Raw genomic sequence first — 22,302 nt, forward strand, 5'->3', positions numbered from 1 at the left:
GAATGATAAGTGACTAATCCTTCTGGTTTGCTGATTTACCACTTAGAAATATGTGTTCAGAGTTCTTACAATAAATGTAAACTACAATATCTCAGGGATTAATAGCAACACCCCCGCCCCTTAAAAATAAATAAATATACCTGGTACTCAACAGTCCAGCACCACACAAGTCTAGAAGTTTTAGCAATTTACACTCAAACATTAAATGCAATTTATTTTGCATTATGCAAACATAATACACAACAACTGAAAAGTGGAACTCCATGCAAGTAGCTCTAATTTCATAATGTAATTAGAACTACATGCATCCAGGCCTATAGGATTGTCCAACAGTTTTGGCTATGCCAAATATACAATCAGTGTAAACAACACTATCAAAATTTCTGAAAAAAAAAATTGTAATTAGGATAAACACTTGGAGAGAAATGAGAAGGTTGAGGGTTGTTTCTGTATATATATATATATATATATATATATATATATATATATATATATATATATATATATATATATATATATATAATATTACAACCTATTATTGAATAAAAACACATTACTACAGCACTGACATTCTGTATGTGAAGGTTTAATACATAATACATATTAAAAATATAAATCCTTTCATTGTATAATTTTTTTTTATTTAGTATATTTTATTTAGTACTATATAGTTTTATACAAGCATCACCTATTGAGAAGATACATTATTCTAAATAATAATAATAATAATAATAATTATCATCTTAGGTGCTTAAGACATTTGCACAGTACATACGTGTTACATACCTTTTTAAATATCAGATACATTAGACAACAGATGAGATTCAATTACCTTAGGACCACTATTTTGAAAGTAGTATATTGTGGTAAAAGATCAGTTCAAAATGTAGCATACTGAGTGTGAAAATTCCAATGTGAAATTATACAATACGCATCTGTAAGCTCATACACTAAAAGCATGTGTTAATCAGTGCACCGTTAGCAATTCTGATGATATGTAGTGCAGTTATGTTTTTGAACAGGACAACGAACAGTAAGTTTACCCAAGTTTAATTAACAGTGGGATAACAAGTGATAATAAAATGTGTCTTACCTTTTATTAATAATTAAGCTCTGGATCTTGAACTAAACTAAACCTGGTTTCAGCAGTTTCTTCTGTTAGCCACCTCACTAGCCTCTCTCCAAGATACAGTTATGGGATTGCAATGTGCCGTAAGTATGCTGAATTTCACATGCTCTAGCCTCTGTGTTTATATTTCCCTCACAGAACTAAGGACAGTAACATGATCAGTGGCTGTGAGAGCTTGTTAAAGCATGGCTGCAGTGTGTTTCTGGTGAAACCTGCAGCTTTTATAATGCAGTGACTGCATTCTGAAAAGTCTACAATAATGTAAGTTACATCATAATAATGTTACTGTACATTTGTATGTTAATTTATATCATATCACAATACTACGTCATGGCACATGCCCCCACACAAACACTGAACAGCAAGAATATGGGTTCTACTTGATTTTCGTTTCTGCATGAAACAAGTCCGAGCATAGCACATCAAACTTTTGTCCTCTAACTCTTATCGAACCAATTAGTGATTGAGTATTTTCTAGCTGAAATGTAAGCAAGATCCATGAAAATGTGTTCAAGGAATGGATGGGTTAAATGTGGTATGCGTGTGATGCGTGTGACACACTTTTTTTGCCTCACAAAATAGTTTATCTATTTACATTTATCTATTACATTTATATGTATTTTTTAAACAAATGAATTTTTTTAAACTAATATTATTTGTTTTTTTAAATTAATACTATTTTATATTAAACTAACCATTCATTTCCAGTCTTGTGAGATCATGTCACACTGTAAGTGAGGAGCTTGTCTTACTTTCATTGTTCAATAAAATTGCTGCACGTTCTTCTGTGAAATGTAAAATTTAACTTCACCTAAAGTTTGTGATCACCATGCCCAGTCATTAAAGATTTTTTCTAAAAACAAAACCTATGCAATTTTGACTGTTCCCTACTTCACAGCTGTAATGAAAAAAACACTATATAATTCTGAAAAATTTTCCTTACCATTCACAAGCTCAAAGCCGCTATAATGTGTTTACGAAGCCCTGGTGTCAGTAAACAAGTAAATAAACAAGCTGCCTTGGTCTGGTACGCTAGGCTTTCTCTCTCTGCTCATGGCACAGAAAAGTTATCTGTCATTCTTTTAGGCAACAGAGAGAACACTAAACATTCAAAAGCACAAACCAAGATTAAGATATTGCTCTCTTCTTGCTCCATAGGTACATAATATAGATTTATTTGTGCTGTTTCTACTGATTAAAGTGAAAATATCTCCAAATTCGAAAGGCAGCTAACTGCACCATAAGTGCAACCTGAGTTACAAATTAGTTTCTGTGGTAAATCAAACAGTGAATAAAAACTTACAGACAAGTTAAACTTCAGCCACCTTCAAAAAGTTTTTTTTTCTTTTCAAACATACCACCTTAGAAACATGCAGAGCTTCAAAACAAACTGTGTTTCCCCACAATCATACACATCCCCTTTAACAGTACTTATTTATTCTTAAGTAATGTCTTGGATAATTTTAAACCCTGTTCCAAAAATTGCAGCAGTCTCTGCAGTTGCTTTCATTGCTTGATGCAGGCCAATTATGTGACTCTTCTGAAACACAGTAACCCAGATTCTTTTACCACACATTTTCCAACAAGGTTGCCTAAGAAACGAGAAGCTACTCGCGGAATCTGTTAGGCTTAAAAGAACTGTTGCCAGGTGAAACATTTTAACCTCTGCAAAAATATCCAATCACAGACCTTAAGAATTCTCATCTTACTGGAATCCGAATGGAAACGAAGAGCCTTGTTTTCCACTTATACATAAAGCTAATTTGTTAAAAAAAAGGTCAAAGAGTAAAATATTTGCAGTGCACAATTAAATTTTGATCATGAGACAAACTAAAGAAGATTGAAAACATAACTTCATCTTGATTTCAGAGGTGCTTATGCAATCTTAAAAATAATAATAATATAATAAATAAATAAATATATAATACATTTTTTTGTAACAAAAACTCACCAGATATTTTCCTTACCTGAGAAATTAAATAAAAGGCTCTCAAAGCAGAAATGGCCAAACTTACAGGTCTTCTTCAGAGGGCTCCTTCAGTAAAATACACAGCTATGCACCTCTTAATAACTCTTAAGAACTGTTTGTACTTGGTGTATGTGTGTGCTTTAACACGTTTATATGACTGTCAAAATGTGCTCAGGAAATGAGACGTGCAAAAGGGGGAGAGAGGAGAAAAAAAAAATAAAAATTCTGACCCACTTCAATACCACACAGCAACCAGTACAACAGTTTCATCGACTGCAGTAATGCTGTTGTGCGTGAGGGGCATGTTGAAGCTTGTCAACAGTACACATACTCTGCGGTAATGCTGTGGTGGCTGTGTAAATCAAGTGCACATCATTACAGGGTAAACAACATCACTGAGATCTTTACCTAGAGTGTCTTTAAGGTTCTTGACAATGGAGGCTTTTCTTGCACTGTTCTTCCTCTCCACATAGTTTGATGGCACAAAGCCTGTCTTGTTGGTGGAGTTGCGAACCCTCCACCAGGACTTGGAATCATCCAGGAGCCAAAGACGCTCATTCTTCTTAATGTCTAGCTCCTGGTCTTGCTGGGCCATGTAATCAAATTTGGCAATGACAATCACTTCTTCTGTCATCTTGGATTGTCTTTAACACTAAGAAAGAGGAAACAAAATTAGCCACAAATACAATATAATTAAACAAACCCCATTTTCAGAAAAGTTGGGAAATTGTGTAAAATATTGAGCTAAATCAATGACCAGTATTTAAATCAGAATTTTGAATATTTTAATTATATTTGTCTGAATATTTTTAATTTGAATTATTTTTGCATGGTATTAGATTAACTTGAAATGCTGAGGTGACAAAATATTCAGATTTGACAAATTCACATAAAATAAACAGGTTATAAAAATTCAGGGTAAAATTCAGATAGCAAAAATACAAATCTAGGCCAGAGGTCAATCAGCAGGCAATTCAAGAAAAATTAAACTCTCACAGCATTAACAAACCACTGTGTCCTCTTCTCAAAGCCACCGTATGACACACCATCACAGCAGTCTCAGACTATCCCAACGCCTGACCCCAAAGTACTTCCTTGAAGTGAGCACTTTAATGGCAGTATAAGCATGAGCAAAAGGGACACAGTGTTTTCATGTGTTAAAGGGATCTGAGGGTAGAACTGGGACACTTTGCCTCATCCCTTCGTGTCCATCACTACAGATCTAACATAGTTAATGGCATGTTTAGCTCTGCTCAATATTATGATGTGTTAGCGGACACTCAGACAGAAATATGTCAAAGTTGTTGAGATCTTGTCATAATCTCTTATTCATGTGAGAATTTGCTTCTGTGACATGTGCCTTTCACATTTTGACTGAAACTCAGCTCCCCTGACCATAACCCACACCAACACTGAACACAGACTGTTACTGCCTTTCTGACAAGTTCATCACAGCTTTTCTGTTTAACTTTACACAAAAACAGGTGAGATCTCCAAATTATTAATGCCACAAACCCAGAGAGTGAGTGCTTAGACCAATGAGACTGTGAAACTCCATTAAAAACAGCACTTTTTTTCCCAATCAGACCTTTAAAGAAATAAAAACACTTTTACAAAAATGCCTTGTTCCTTCAAGTTTATATTATTCTACTTAAGTAAATGTAAAGATGCCTGCTTTTAATGTCACATCACCATAAAAATGTAATCTTTTTAGCTCCTGCCATGACCACAAATCTTCTTGTAAAGGAATTGTCATTCAGCAGTGTCTTCAGTTTCATATTTTGTAAATATAAACCCATGTATAATTCGATGCCCGCAACACCCTTCAAAATATCGGCATAATTACCATTCTGTTACAGAAGCTTTCCTTATAATTGCATAGTATAATTATTTGGGAACTGTGGATTAAAATTTTAAAACTTTTGCCCATTCTGGCTTGATACACGATGCCAGCTGCTCAACTGTTTGAGGTAACCACTGCCTGATTCTGCACTTCATGATGCGCCATAGAAGACAGAGCTGGACCGCAGGCAAGACACACATTCTGTGTTTACATAGCCATGTTGTTGTAGTATGTATAAAATAAGGTCTGGCACAGTCTTTTCCAATGGCCTGACTATACAGGACATGTGTCTCTCTTAAAAAAAGAGTGCACCTGAAAGTTACAAAAAAAGACCCTCAGGGCTTGCTTACTAAACACTGGTAAATGTGAACTGGTGTTTAATAAAAATTACCAAGAAAGATTACACCTGCTCCCTGCTTCCTCACAGGCAAAGAGCAGCAGGTGAGGCTGGGAAAAACTTTCAAGAGAAGCTTACATAATCAGCACTGGCGCCCTCTCAAGGATGTGTGCTGTCCTCACTGCACTACTCACTGTACACAACTAACTGCTCCTCCACACACAGCTCTCTAAAAGTCCTGAAATGAAAGTGGGTTTCAATCAAGTAGACTGTGATGGCTGTGCAAGTGCACGTTCTTGAGAACCACAGACACTGGGAAGCTAATGTGTGACTTCAACCTCAGGACCACCAACAAAGAATGCCTGTGCTGACGATGTACATCATAACTTACCCACGCTTAACTCTGCAACCAAACGCCAGCCAATCACAATTCACAGGGTATTAGACAATCTGTTGAAAATACCCCTGGTGTCAGCATGCCTGCATGACCTGCACACTAAAAGAACCAGGAAGTGAACAGACAAAATCATCACTGACCATGCCACAAACAGGTCATCACTGGTTTCAGCTCCTCCCTTCAGGTAGACGCTTCAGCCAAATGATGGTTAATACATTCAGACTGCAGAAAAGCGTTTTTCCTTAAAGCATAAGTCTCATGAACAATTGCAGAAAACAAGCACTCTTCATTTTCTATTATTTACATTTTATTGTGCAAATCTACTCTGTATCTGCTCCTGTGTGTGTCTCTCACTCATGGGCACACACACACAAAAAACACCCATTTTGCACCTATTTCGTCTACTACCTTGCTTAATTGCTTAAGATTTGAGCCACGAGCTGTGCTGTACTGCTAATTTTTTTCAGCTTCTGTATCTGGTGCTAAATCTCTCCCTGAATCATGTACTTTATTGTTGATTACATTTTAATGAATAGACACTACTAAGATAAATATAATTCCATTGTGTTTTATACACACACACACACACACACACATTATATATATATATATATATATATATATATATATATATATATATATATATAAAAGAGAGAGGGAGAGAGAGGTGTGATGCACTTCCTCCTCCTCTGTAAAATTTTCAAAATAAATTGAGAACACTTGTAATGTAACGTGCCATTATTTGTCATTGTTGCACAACATACAACGAAATGTGTCTTCCGCATTTAACCCATCTGTGACAGTGAACACACACATACATGCACACACACACTAGTGCACTAGAGGCTATGAACATACATCCAGAGTGTCCCCGGTGCCTGGGGAGCAGTTGTGGGTTTGGTGTCTGGCTCAAGGGCTTCTCAGCGGTGGATTAAAGGAGGAGGACAGTTCCTTCACTGCAAGAATTGAATTGATGACCTTTCAGTCCTAAGCCCTCTTCTGAAACCATTAGGCCATGGCACAGAGCCCCAATCTGAATCTTGAGAGAAAGAGAAATCAGGTTGATTGGTCTGTTATTGTAATGTGAAATGCTGGCCACTTAACCCTGATTCTAATTAACGTAAGTTGGGGAAATAAACGATTAACAAAGAAAAAGAATTTGTATGTTATTTACACAGCAAGTTCACCAGTGTTAAATCAATATTATTAGTGTCAATTTAACACAAATAATGTTGATTCAAAGAGAACGTCTATGACTGTGGTGAAATGCAGCTCTAAGCGCTGTGTCTTTTAAGGTAGAACAGTATGTTTGAGGGAGAATAAAGACTGGTGCTTGTACGTTACTGAAGTTTAACCTGTCTGTAAGTTTTTATTCACTGTTTGACTTACCACAGAATCTTGTTTGCAACTAGAGTTGTTTAGTTTTGTAGCACTTTTGGTAATGTAGTTAGCCGTCTCCCGAATTTGGACACATTTCCACCTTAAGTGATCTAAAACAGCAAAACTAAGTCAATATTACCCACCTACAGAGCAGGAATAGAGCAATCCTCATTTTGGTTCATGCTTTTCAATGTTTGGAGTGCTCTCCATTGTTTAAAACAACTCCAGATGCCTCTGCCATGAGCAGAGAGAGACGGAGAAAAACTAGCATACTGGACCAAGCCAGTTTGGTTTTTTTTTTCATTCATTTACAGACACTGGGGCTTTGTAAACACATTAGAACGGTTTTGTGCATGCAAACAGACTGGAGAACCAGCGAATGCTGAGGAAACAACATCTGAAATTTATAAAAAGTGTCTTTTGATTACAATTCTGAACTACGCCTTTAACACTGGTGAATTTGCAGTGCAGAATCATGCTGAGTTCTGTTCCAGGTTATATGTTTCTTTTTAAAATAAGAAAAGGTTAAAGGGTTCAGAAAGAATCAAAGGTTTTTGCCTATGCTGCATTAAAGCTGGTAGTTCCAAAGATGAGCCACATCAAAGAAGATCTGGGAAGGGGGAAAAAAAATAAAAAGACATCTTAGCATTAGGAACTCGACTTACGCAAAATATCAGTCTCCCTTACACAGGATTTCCTGTTATGGTAAATGTATACAAAACACCAAATGCCAAAAAAAAGCATCTCAACATATCTAAAATTCCAATACTATTCTTTCGATGGGCCACCAGCAGCACTAACTCTCAAAATACAATTTACACTCTTAGAGTTTGTCCATTTTCAAAAAAAAAAATAGGTCAGGAAGATGTCAAAGGAAGAACAGACTTATCTTAAAGGGTGGCACACTATTGCAGGACTAATGCAGACATCTCATCCGTTTTGTCTTTTAATTCTGGACTCTCACACTTGAGTAAGACGGAATGTGACATATCACTCTACCTATAGATGATTTCTTTAGAAATAATTTAATTATAACTCTGCATAAGGGACACCATATGTAATAAAGCTATATATAATACATAGATATGTTTACTCTTAATTGTCCTGTACATAACAACATTTTAATTATTAGCAAGAAACATTAGAATTTTTGTAAAGCTGTACTCCTAAGCAATACTGAAAGTGTATAAGCTCAAAAATGTGTACTGTAAAATTTAAGCTTGTATCTTTCAACCTCAATATGCTACGTTTTCAGCATCTGGACAGAAAAATGGAAACACTACAGGGTTGCTAAAAATAATAAGTGTAATGAGATTTTGTCCCATAAAATTGTAGAAACAACTGTCCACTGTGTCAAGTCCAAAATCAGTGCAGTCATCTACCAGGAAATTTTAGAGCACTTAATGCTTCCCTCTGCATAGAGAATCTATAGGGTATTGTCAAGAGGAAGATGAGAGAAACAAAAATTCAGACTGCTATCAAAGCAACCTGGGCTTCCATAACACCTCAGCAGTGCCACCTCCATGCCACGTTGCATTGATGCAGTACTTCATGTAAAAGTAGCCCGACCAAGTATTAAGTGCATATACTGTATATACTTTTCAGTAGGCCAACATTTCTGTAATAAAAATCTTTTTTTTTTTTTTTAAATTGGTCTTATATAATATTCTGATTTTCTAATTTTAAGATAACGACTTTTCGGTTTAATTATTTGGCTGGAAGCCATTATCATGAACATTAAAAGAAATAAATGCTTGAAATATACCACTCTGTTTGTAATCTATATAATATACAATCCTCAGGGCCTGAAAAAGTTCATTCTTAGGACTATCTTCCCAAAGACTAATAAATGTCTGCTGCATTTCAACAGCATTGCTCTCCTCTTGATGTAGAATGGGCGGTTCTAAAATTGGTAAAGCTTACTTCATGTTTACCCTGACCAATCAAGGCAATCATCTCTTTCAATTTCAGCAATATGGAAAGAATTTCCATGGTCAGAATTTGCTGACAAAATTCTTAAGCTCTATATATGAGGAAGATGACTTCCAGAGAAAAGAAGACAATACACAAACATTTTTATCTGCAGGTGTTGACTAAACTAAATTAATATTTAAACGCAGTGCCACTGTCTCAAAGCTGTATGCACTGCCTTGTTAGTGTAAACAACTTTGTTTGCCAGTGATGGCAAGCTGTCAGTCAGGTACCTTAATTAGAATATTAAGACCACACCCATGCCATTCTCAGAGAGGTCTAATGAGAGTTGAGATCTGAAAAGCCCATGGGAAAATTCTGTTATATTGAATTACAACATAATGTGTTCCCATGGGCTTTAAAAGTTACTGTCATGTTACATTTAGTCAAGTGTAAGGCTAATAGTGAAAATCCACGCCAGTTTTCTCCTCATGGGAGAAATCTTTCATGGGATTTCAGTGCTGGTCCATAAACTTCAGCCACAGTCAGTGCTCAGTCATTGATCAAGAAAGTAATTCATTTAACTTATGTATTTAATTTATAACAATATTTTACTTGTTTACAAATACGTTTACAGTACAACAATGCCTAATGGTTTTATTCCTAAGCATCATTATTTCCATTTTTTTCTTCATGTATTTATTTTACAATACCGTGAAAATATCAGAAGTGAGGCCTGTATTGACACATGCCTTAGTGACATCAGTTTTTCCAAAATCAGTTTTAATTAATAAATTATTACCTGCAAACAGGATGTTTAGCATTGTTTGTGCTGCAAGCCCAATACATGGCATGGAAAAGATTAAGAACCATTAACAGAGTCTTGCTTTGATTTTGTTTTCATTATATGACCAGTTCTCCAACAACAAACCCAATGCCAAACAACGATGAGATCAAAGAAGCACTTAGGAAAAATCATTAAAAAAAAAAAACAGCCAGCAACAAAGTCCGATACGTAATCATTTTGATGTCAGACTGCAAAACAAAATGAACAAAGTTTGTCTGCACACCAGCCTCCTCAGAGCCAGGGTGTAAATTTGAATGAGTAATACAGAGAAGGAATAAGAGGCCATAAAATTAAAATGCCAGAGAGCAGAGGTGATCAACAGGCCATGCTTACACCAGTCACTTAGAAAGCTGGAGTCTATTATAGTCAATTAAAATTCAATTTGAATAAGACCTTCAGACAGCCCCTCAAGCAAATATTAAAACACGCATTAGTTTTTTATTTTTTAAAATTTACTGCATTATATAGGTATACCTTCTCTAATGAAATTGTGTGTCATATACTGAACAATTAGCATTTATTTTCTAAATTCAAACTATAAAGAAAATGTTTATGGGGCCTAAGCCACATTTGGTACATTTTATATCAATGCCTCATTTTTCACCAATGTGTTTCCTGTAGTGTCTAGATGTCTAATGTAACTAGGTGAATCATTTTGTACTTAGAAATCAACATACTGTGTTTTATATGATTTGAGCAGACTTTTGTATTTAACTGCATTAAGCAAAGCACCAAATAACAGAATTAATCTAACACTAAAAGTCAGCAATATAGATCAAATTAAGATGAGTAAGACAGTTTAAAAAGATATGTTTTAAGACCAGTTTTAAATTCTGTATGTGAATTTAGTGCACAGATATCAGGGGCAAGTGTGTTCCAAAGTTTGGGTGCAGCATAGGAGAAGGCTCTTGCACCCACTGTGCTAAGACTGATGGCTGGTAGCATCAAAAGACTTGTTGATGACGAGTGGAAAGAACGAGATGGAGTGTAGATTTTAAGGAGATCTGTAAGGTAGGCAAGAGAAAGATGATGAAGTGCTTTAAATGTCAGTAATAATATTTTAAAATTAATCCGCTATGACACAGGGTACCAGTGCAGCTGAATCAACAGAGGTGTAAAATGCTTGATCAACAAATATGTGTAATAACCCGTACTGCGGAGTTCTGAATGACCTGTAGCTGCTGAATAAGTTTATTGGGAATGCCAGTAAAGATTGCATTACAGTAGCCAATGCGTGATGTAACCAGCGCATTGGTTACATCACTAAAACTTCAGTTGAATGTTAAGTTAAAACCGAAGTCTAGAAATGTTTCGAAGATGAAAATAAGCCATATGGAAATTTAATTATATAAAAGTGGAGAAAGAAAGTGTACTATCCAGAAAAACACCAAGGCTCTTCAACTGTGCAGAAACATGCAACTATGCAACTTGTTCCAGCGATAGAAAGAGAACAGAAACTATTGTTTGAAAATGTAGATTTAGACCCAACGAGGAGTACCTCTGTTTTACTACCATTGAGTTTTAAATAATTATCATCCATATACGTATATCCTGAAGACTGAGGGAGAGCACTGAGGGAGAACAGAGGTTGGTTTGGTAGATACATAAAGCTGGTTAGAAGCTTATAGTTGACAATTACAAAGTCTAATTTAATAAATTTAACAATCTAATTTAAATGTCCCAAAATGTTTATCATTTGAATTGATGCTTAAATTTCATAATTTATATTTACATCAAAAGCAAAGCAATCAACAATTGTGCCCTACAACATTTTCTTTTTCAAATCCCACCTCTATTTATGTGTTTATCCCACAGCAGTTTCTGCTCACTTCCCATAGCGTTTCAGGTTTTCCATTGCTCAATGAGTAGTTTATTTTATGTGCCTTTCAAGAGCTAAACAGTTATGATTTCAGTGGGTATGTCATACTGACATGGTTAAAGAGGGCATGTTGTTTCGTCATGGTGGGTGTGCTGCACTGAGTTATGCACTCTGAAGCACCTTGTGCGCACACATTAATCTAACCAATAATAGAATGAATATATATATATATATATATGTGTGTGTGTGTGTGTGTGTGTGCGCGCGCACATCTGTGCATGTGCATGCACACATCTACTGCTGACATGTGTTTGGCATACCTCTCTGCAACTTTAAGCCTACACCAATTAATGAATGCTGGGAGGCAACATTAACAACATCACTGCTCACTAACAAGGAACTGATTTACTCCAGAAGGAAGAAGCAACAGGAACACTCCCTCTAGGCTACAGGCTTGGCCAAAAAGCCACATACTCCCACAGAATAACTTCATATATAACCTCAAAACAACAGAGCACAGCACACACTAACATTCATATATCCCAATGTCTTTTGTAGCAATCTCTATCTGGGTGTTCTCTTCCTACAAACACCATAGAAAAAGTTGTCTCTTTAGGAAAATGCATTATTCTCTGATAACAATATTCTCTGATATGTTTATTCTGTGTCCTCCCTGTGTCTGCATGGGTTTCACCCGGTTTCTTCTCACAGTCCAAAAACACATGTTGGTAGGTGGATTGGCTACTCAAATGTTTCCATAGGTTTGAGTATGTGAGTGAAAGTTAGAGTGTGTCGCTCTTCAAAAAAATGGCACCCCTTCCAATGTGTGTTTCAGTCTTGCACCCAGTGATTCCGGGTAGGCTCCGGACCTAACGTGACCCTGAATTGGATAAGCAATCAGTTGAACATTTATTAAAATGACAAATCTACAAACAATAGTTTTGCAATGTATTGGCTGACTGGCTTAATTTTTTGGAAGGCAAATAAAACAATGATATGCCTGTAACACTAAAGATTTATCTCAGATGATCCGTAAAATCAGTGGAAACATGCTGTGGTAAGAGGAGTCCATGTTTAAGCTTGTTTGTGGGAAAATTTTTTCTGTGCCAACAGATGAAAAACCAACATCTGTCACTGTATGGAGGGGTTGTATCAAAAGTAATTAATTACTTAATGAATTAATGAATCTTTTAATTCATTTAAAATGTTCTTTTTTTGTTTAGGAGGATGTTGCAGTTATCAAATTTAGTTCAATATTTACAACACACTATGAAATGTGTAAGTAAAACATTGGCAATCTTGTCTTTGTACGTTTGTTAATAGTAATAGTTTGTTAGAAATTTTAGTTTGCAATTTAAAAAAAAAAACAAAAAAAAAAAACCTTGCACACTCAAATCACTGCTTCATTACGCATTTCAAACAGACTTGGCCCTGATATAATTTTTCCGCCCAATGTTATTTTATGCATAAGTAATTGTACAAATAAGATAATAAAGATAATAAGATAATAAAAATAAAAAACCTAAACCAAAATATTTGACAAAGCATCTCTCACAAGGCATTTTTGCATTATAAATTACATAAGAGCACAAGGGTCATAAAGGGGAAGCAAAGAATATCCAGGCATGATTATTAAGGTAAAGACATGCCTTTGGTTAAAAATAAATATACAATAAAAATTATCATTGATGTCAGGCACCCATGAAAACATTAGTGAGGTCAGGTACCGATGTTAAATCCTCACGTTTTGTACTAGTAATCATACTCCAACTTAAAATCTACATCATTCCAGAGACACACACAGAAATATCACAGGGCTCTAAACTGCATTGATTACTGTAGTAACAAGCATTGCATTTGCCCAAGTTTTTTTTTTCCAATTTTTGACAGCCACCTTACTTCACAGGTTGTCAACAGAAAGTTAACGCAAAGGCTGCTGTTGAGACAACAGCTGATGTATTCATCACTCATTGTATCTGGCTCTTGATATAAAAATCTCTAGTCATTTTAAGAAATTTTACTACATTTAGATTCCAACAAATGATTATCTACTGCTAACGTATTCTATTACATTTTGTCTGTCTTAATCATATTTTAAAAAAGAAAAGAACCAATTCGAAATGTGTTTCCTGTGCAGCATATCTCCTGTCTCCAGCTGTTTCAAGACCCATTTCTGCTACACCAAAGATGTTTCACTGTGAGGTCTGAAAGTGCTCCATTCATACATAGTTAAAGAAACATACACCTCCCTTCAGTGCTCTTTCACCAGCAGTATAGAGGAAGGTTAGCATGGCATAATTTTGAAAATCATTAAAAAAAACACACAAACACACACACACACACACTTGCTGGTAAAGTGGTCCATCCTCACAAAAAAAACTCAAAAAGGAAGTTTACATCAGGTCTTTCTGTGATATTATTGCCTGTTGCAAAGCAGACATTAGATTATGGCTGGACTCATGTTAACTCCTTATTTTTTTTCTATTATCTGAATTCCCAGTATATGCAAACACGTTGATCTGATTACCCACAAAATCTTATTTTGTACAGTTATCAGATTATTATATGCATGTAAATGCCTTCAGTGCTTAGGATTTGGATTTGTGCATGTGCACAGGATATCAAAAATCATTTCACCAAATCTTATACAGCAGCTTCTAAATAGCTTATTGGTCAGAGGTCTTCAAATATTACACTAACATTACTTCTGTGACTATTATTACTAGCAATACTTATATTAGAATATTATTTACAACGGGTGGGCAAAACTATGTGATTAATTGAAAAAGCTTTGAAAATTGATTAGTAAATATTTGGACAATATGCAAATTCATTTTCTGAGATAAAACCCAAGCAAACTAAGCACGGAATCAAGCATGTAAACTTCACTCAGTAGTGGGATTCTCAGAGCTACAATGGGGACACATCAACTCAAATTATTAAGTATAAGAAATTAATAATGATGAATCTCAGTACAACCATAGCTAAAGGAAGCCTCCTACCTTATCTAAGGGCCTCAGCATCACTAATAAGGCTCAGGGGGTCAGATAAGTTGACGTCTTATCCATACAAACTGGCCACCTTACCCTGACTCTAACATGTGCTCAGTTCAAATACATGCCAATCATCCAGTATGCATGTTCTACCAGCCTCTCCTTTCAGAGAACCACTGCTGAACTGGCTGCACACACAGAAGGGAAAAGACTGTGCTTCTGCAAACCAAAACAAATGAGGTCTACAGCTGTGTTCTCAATGTTGCAACACTCACCACAACAACTCCCATCCCCTTTCTGGCTTCTTCCTGCTGCTGTGCTGCCACTGCATGTGGTAGCAACAAAAACGACTGAAAGACAAAGATTGAAAGAATGCGGGAACGGCAGAAAGACTGAAACAGAGAGGGGGAGGGAGGGATTATGAGTATGACTAACAGAGAGTGACAGATTCTAAAGCATCTCACCACATCCTTTCAGCATCATGGCGGCCTGTTGCTATGGTGACCACTCAGCGAATGAAAAAAAATCCCACCCTGAAAAGTGGCAAGAAATGCTCTTAAACTCTGTTTAAAACAAAAGCAGCCATAAGGCAGACAGTAGGGACTTTAAACAGCTATGGTGACAAGGTCTGCTACAATGTCTGGAAATGTTTAAAAGAAAAAAAAAAAAAAAGTTGGCCACATCATTTTCATGGGAAACAAAGTCACTAAGTAACTTCTATGATACTACATTTTGACAGACGTTTTAGAAAAAGAAAGCATCATTTCAGAAAGAGAGACCCTGCTTGTTGGATTAGAAAATCCAAAATGTTTTTTTAGAAATGCATTTTGTTCTATTATCATTCATTTTTTAATAATCAAGATTAGTAAATTGACTGCTTTACAAGCCTGTAGGTTTTTTTTCCCCTGAGAATCGGTTAAGTAGTTTGTAATTTTGGAGTGTTTGGTTTATTTTTACACAGGGAAAATCCAAGCAACCAAAACATCCCTGGCTACTGGAGCCATTTAGCACCGTCCTGGGTCAGATTGTGTTCGGATCATGTTCTCATTAGAAATGAGCCGCAGAGTTTGTTAGGCAACACCCCGAGGGTATCAGTGTAGTTATTTTGGTCCACATCCTAGCGTGATTAATTCTTTCACACCTGCCCAAACAAACCAGAGTTCAATTAAACCGGCCCAAAATACACCATTAGTAATTCATGCATTTCAAGAACCATCTGACATAGGCTACCAGGACCACATTGTACTGGGGTGCAGTACAATATGCTTGCCACTCAGTAGGAGGGGCTCAAATATGCATCATGTAATAAAAGTCTGTTAAACACTAAATAGCTTAAGTGATTTAACTAAAGTGGGCGTTACTCTTCCATGGATAAGAACAAAGGAAGAAATAAGGAAGACTAAAAACATTTTAATTAATTGCATTCATTCTGTTTATGTGTATTTCTTGAACAAATAAAAACAGAAACTGTATAAATCTTCTATGTTTTGCCCCGTTTGCCATAAGTGCATCCATGTTTCGTCTGACTCATTGGGCACAAATTTGAAAAACATCACTTTACTCAGCAGCTCATAAGTTAATTTGGCATTGTCTACAACTGAAAGATTCAGAAACATCAGTCTTTAAATGAACACGCTCATTAGAATTTGGGCGGTACTGATCTTATCATTATTTTCTCTGTGAATTTGTGTACTGTGTCTTGTAACTCTGCTTAGAAATCCAAGATAAAGTTGACTTTTATCTCTGTGATTTTAGTGGGACACAGCAACCCTGTTGTGGCAGTTCACATTTACAATGAACTAGTTCAAAATTCAGCTCATATTACTTTAAATGAACTAATTCAGGGTGGCACGGTGGCACACAACAGGTAATGTCACAGTCACACCGCTTCAGGGACCTAGAGGTTGTGGGTTCAAGTCCCATTCCGGGTGACTGCCTGTGAGGACTTTGGTTTGTTCTCCCTGTGTCTGCGTGGGTTTCCTCCAGGTCCTCCTGTTTCCTCCCACAAAACACACGTTGGTAGGTGGATTGGCAACTCAAAAGTGTCCATAGGTGTAAGTGTGTCTCACTGTGAAGCACTGGTGCACCCTACAGGGTGTAATCCTGCTTTGCACCCAGTGATTCGGATTAGGCTCCAGACCCACCGCGGCCCTAAACTGGATAAGCGGTTACAGACAATGAATGAATGAATGAATGAACTAGTTCAGGTTCATAGATGAAAAAATAAAATAGAAAATTAAAAAAATTTGAACTAGTTCACATTCATTTGTTTTTTTCCCCTCAAAAAATAATTTTCAGTATGCTATTCATTTTCAGTAGAACCACTTTCTACCCATCCAGCAACAGCCCAAAATCATTGCTAATCCCAAAATAAAAATATTATCACATACCACGTTCACTAACAATGGTCTATACCAATGTTGAGATTGAGAATATGTTTTAACACCTAAACAATGTATCATATTATGCTAAAAATGAGAAATTATACTGTATATGAACATTTAATTCAGACAACATTTACTTATGCAGCAGTTCAATACCACAACATGAATTTATTATAATGAATTGGGACATCTGTACTTCCATTACCGTGACTTCAAAAATTGGCATGTATTCCACAAGCCTGCTTTGATGCTTCTGCTCAATGTGTCATTTTAAATTCAATACAGAAGTGGCTAATATCCGGACTTGTTCGAGAGGAGGGGAAAAAAATTTAATTAAAAAAAATTTAATAAATAAAAAAACTAGGCGGATACAATCTGCACAAAAATGTGTTTTTTCCCCATCTGAGTCAATGCACAAGTTCTCAAAAAACTGATTCAAATGCTCAATGCCACTAGCACTAGCCATGCTTGGCTGTCTTTTGATGATGTCATGCCATAAACGTGAACGGCATTCAGTTGCTCAAGAATAAACATCGGTCACGTTTCCGTTCATTATTTGTAAATTGAGTCATTATGTTCAGCACAACATTCTACTGGGGTATGTGCCAGAGTATAGCATGGGTCTAGTTATACCATTGTATACTATGTTCATATTAACTGGCCGAAGCAACTCCAGTCTGATTTTTTTGCCTTAATGTGACACTCCAAAAAGTAGAACACACTGACCGCTGCTGTGAGAGATGCCAGTGCTTCCATATTTCCTTAATCTCTGATGACACATACTGGTCATTTTATGATTTATTACAGTGAATATATTAAATATTGCTCCTTTAAATTGTTTACCACAATATTATTTAATTATAGAAACTAGATTGTAATTATAGGGAAATTTAACATATGACAAGCTTGTAACGGAAATTTGATTTCATGTTATGATTCCAGCCCAGAAATCCTAAAATCCTAAAGTTCTAGAAATATGAAAAGTCATCTACCTCCTTTTAGGCTTAGTCCATTGCTGAGTGAACTACAAATGACAAAACTGAAAAAAAGAACAAAAAAGTGGGGGGTTCTTACTTTGTTTAAAGTATTATAAGTTTCATGAAGTAGTGGAATACAGACAAATATTTTTCCTGTGTTCCACAACTGCATAAAATAATTAATATTTGTATTAGTATGCATTAGTACTCTTTGATTGTACTAAAAAATAAGTTAAATGAGTTAAAACCTCTTGTAGTGAAAAACATTCAGCCACTGAATGATTTGTTTCCTCACTTTAGTTTTATATTCTCACATAGCACTGGCTTACTCTTCTATTTTCCACACTACAAGGAAAATTGTGTAAAAATCATGTGTGATTTATCAGACTTTCTTTTCCTTTGAATATTTAGGCTTCTGTCACATGCTGACTTCATTTAAACAAAACTAACTTTCAAAATGTCCATGCTATACAGCCATAAATCTACAAAAATTAATCTGGACAGCTTCCATTGGGGTAATTCAAGGGTAATGTTCTGATGGCCTTATATCAGAGAATCTCAAAAACTTGTTCCACTGATTACTACAACCCACTACAGATTTCAGTGTGATAAAATAACATGATCTAATTGGCCAAAAATATAAATTTGTCAAGACATTTTGACAAAAGTCATATGACATATGGGCTCAAGGAATTATCAGGATTAAAACTAAGCATCTCTTCCTAAGTCAGTCCCAACTAAATATTTTGGGTCAAAGGTAGAGCCCTCAATTCTCTTAATTATTGATTTATCCCTGTTCAATCTTTTGTTGTAAGGCTGAGATCCACATCAGACCAGACAATGGATTCTTCCTCTACAATCCTTCACCCAACTCTGTGGGCTTATTCCAGGCAGGTGATGATGTTACACTCTCTGAAATAAGTTCTGAACTGTACAAAAGCAAACAATTCACAATCTGTACCAATTGCTATGACCATTAAAGTTTAAGGTCTGTGATAAGACATAATTAGATCCCTAACAAAAGTATATTATTCATTTATTTTATTTTTCTTTTATTGATGGATTTCACTGAAACAACTGAGACTTATAATAAAAATCTTTTCTTTCCAGTGTCGTATCAAGCCTTTCAACTGATTATTTGCGGTTATTGGCCCAATACCAGCCACTGGATCAGTTGTTTCACTAGATAATATTCATGAAATGTATAGTTATATTTTATTGTAATAAAAGTTTTATAAATATCACTGATCCAGTGGCTGGTATTGGACCAATGACCACAAATCAGCTGAAAGGCTGTAATAATAATCAATATCTTACCCCAAATTCATGTGGCACTGCTTAAAGAATATAAAAGTCAAGTCAATTTGAAAGCCATGGAGGAAAAATTGTGATGCCAAAAGAAACAAGCGATGAATGTTTGCAGTCTTCTTTTATTTGCCTTATGCAGAAGTTGCCATTGTTACAATCCAAATATCAGCTCATTTGTAAGCGACAGAGATAAATCTCCCAGGAAGTGAGGGTAGATACAATGGCTTTATCATGACATAATATACAGACAGAACCCAGGCTCCTAAAACAATATGACACCAGTCACCAGGACATCACCACCCCTACAATACATACTCCAACTAACCACATAGTGTCCAGTACACTGTATGCTTCCAGAGAGATCACAATGCACACAATGGAGAGGGTGAAGAGGGACAGAAACAAATAAGGGCACAGTTGAAACCTAGCCAAGTGCTGGTAAAACGTAGTATGAAATATCACTATTTTGTAAATAAGTTGTACAGTTGGGATACATAGCTTTTTCATGGTTCACATGATAATAATTAGTCAAATAGTTGAGGAGATAGACCTGCCAGTCTGCTTACACTCCACCAATCATGTGGGATGGGGGTGGAAGGAGCGAGAGAGTTGGGAAGAATAGGAGAGAATAATCCCTAGTTGTTGCTTTTATAGGCATGACCTATGGCAATATAATACACAACAAAAGAGACTTTCAAAGAGAGATGTTATTTTATTGAACTAAGATTGTTTCAATATTTAAGACTTTGTGACTTTATTGTGAACACTTCACAATACAGTCACTCATTTAAGAAACAGTTGTCTATAAACTTATCAATCAATTAATCAGCCAGAAGCATGGAAATATTCCAGCTATAGGAAAAAACAGAGGACACTGGGATTTAGGAGAGCTGGGCAATATTCTTTATGTATGTGACGAAAGTGGCAGCTAAGTCAGACAATATAAGTAAACTTTGTTGTTTTATCCAATTACAAACACTGGGATTTTGTAAAAAAAAACTCAGACCTGTTTCATACAAACCAACAGACTGGAGAGCAGCAAATTCGCCTTCAAGAAATTAGGTGACAATTTACAGCTTAATTGCTACTAACTGGTTAAGAAAAATAAAGTTTTGAGTACCTTTAGTTAGGGAATATAACTGTATCATAATCTATAATAATCGTAGATGATTAAGTTGTACTTATTCCATACACACCCTGAAGGGGGCACCAATCCCTCGCAGGGCAACATACATATTCAATCACACCCATGGACACTTCTGAGTAATCAATTCACCTACAAACGTGTTTTTGGACTGACTGTGGAGTGGACACTGAAGGAAAAACAAACGGACAGAGGGAGAACACCACACGTGAATCACTGAAAGAAATTAATACATTCTCGTTTGTATTCACAAACACATACCAATCAGCCATAATACATATTCACATATTCACTCATTGTCCATTTCCTCAGCTCCACTGACCATAAAAGACCACTCTATACAGAGATACAGAAAATGATCATAATATAAAACTTTGTAACATTGTAGCAGTTTTAAAAGAAAATAATTCTGAGTTGGAAATTTTTTAATGAAAATATTTATCAGAAAAATAATATATATATATATATATATATATATATATGCACAGAATGCAAAGTACTCAAATCATCAAGGAAATATTTCAATAAACTTGTGTAAATTTACATTTGGATATTCCTGCCCAGATAATGAAAAACAGACACATAGAAATTATAATATTTTTTACCTCAAAAATAAAACATTTAATATAAAATGTAGTATTATGGCCCAGGCCAACACATTACCTGACATTACCTGAATACATTGCCTACATACAAAACTGATATACAAACCACATTTCCAGAGAAGCTGGAAGAAGAGATGCTTTTCAAATTGAAAATTCATTCATTCATTCATTATCTGAAACTGCTTATCCAATTCAGGGTCACGGTGGGTCCAGAGCCTACCTGGAATTATTGGGCGCAAGGCGGGAATACACCCTGGAGGGGGCGCCAGTCCTTCACAGGGCAACACAGACACACACACACCCCTACGGACACTTTTGAGTCGCCAATCCACCTACTAACGTGTGTTTTTGGACTGTGGGAGGAAACCGGAGCACCCGAAGGAAACCCACGCGGACACGGGGAGAACACACCAACTCCTCACAGACAGTCACCCGGAGCAGGAATCCAGGTCCCTGGAGCTGTGTGACTGCGACACTACCTGCTGCGCCACCGTGCTGCCCAAATTGAAAATTAAAAACTGTAATTAGTTAAATTCCTTGAAATTTACTATACTGATAAAGTACAAAAGAAAACATTTTCATTGTTTCCATGGACAAACCAAATAGTCTTTTAATCTACATCTTAATAATGCATTATACATTTCTAATACCTAAAACATCATTAATAATCATTCATATGTGGGTATCGTATATCTGCATATATACATGGCAGTTTTATGACTTGTGTAAGTCACTATATAGGGTAAGAGGAGAATTTCAGTCAGAAACAGGCATCACCAAAAAGCTGAGTCTCCCTCATCCACACAAGATCAGTGACAATTTTGGAGAATGTTTTCGAAAACAAAAATTTTCAGTGACTTAAGACATAGTTCTTGTTTGGATGGGAGGCCAAAATATAGACAAAAAACTTTAAAAAGCTTAAAAAAAATAAAATTATAAAGCAGCATCCATCAAAGTCTTGGTCTCTGCAAGCAATAATGTGTCGTTTTTTACCACTTTGTGTCAAACCTGGTTAGAGAATTATCAGTCAGTTCAAAGCCAATGCTTCTGAGTGCACGTCTGCAAAGAATTTAGGTCTTTCATCATCTACAGTTCATAAGGGGGGACCTGACCAGCAGAGGATAGGTCCCCCCCTTGTGTTCCTCCCAAGGTTTCTTCTTCATCTCTGAGGGAGATTTTCCTTGCTATTGTAACCCCTGGCTTGCTCACCTGGGGATTTTTACATTCTTTACATTTTTACATTTCATGTCAAAACTTTG

General features: G+C 35.9%; 1 protein-coding gene across 3 annotated transcripts in view; it reads right to left on the reverse strand.

Annotated features, from left to right (window-relative positions):
* The window catches only part of nck1b (NCK adaptor protein 1b), a 55,586-nt gene that overhangs the window by 17,078 nt on the left and 16,206 nt on the right, over positions 1-22,302 (reverse strand). The window contains exons 2-4 of one of the 3 annotated variants that reach the window (XM_066683219.1): positions 6,534-6,714; positions 5,670-5,774; positions 3,507-3,750 (exon numbers count right to left, since the gene is read on the reverse strand). The exons of 1 other annotated variant lie outside the window; for it this stretch is intronic. In XM_066683219.1, the coding sequence (XP_066539316.1) occupies positions 3,507-3,732 (226 nt within the window). In that variant the 5' untranslated portion in view covers positions 3,733-3,750; positions 5,670-5,774; positions 6,534-6,714. The remainder of the gene's footprint in view (positions 1-3,506; positions 3,751-5,669; positions 5,775-6,533; positions 6,715-22,302) is intronic. One more of the 3 variants, XM_066683218.1, reaches the window with a different exon arrangement.

Source organism: Hoplias malabaricus, chromosome 10 (assembly GCF_029633855.1).
Source record: "Hoplias malabaricus isolate fHopMal1 chromosome 10, fHopMal1.hap1, whole genome shotgun sequence".
NCBI lineage: Eukaryota > Metazoa > Chordata > Actinopteri > Characiformes > Erythrinidae > Hoplias > Hoplias malabaricus.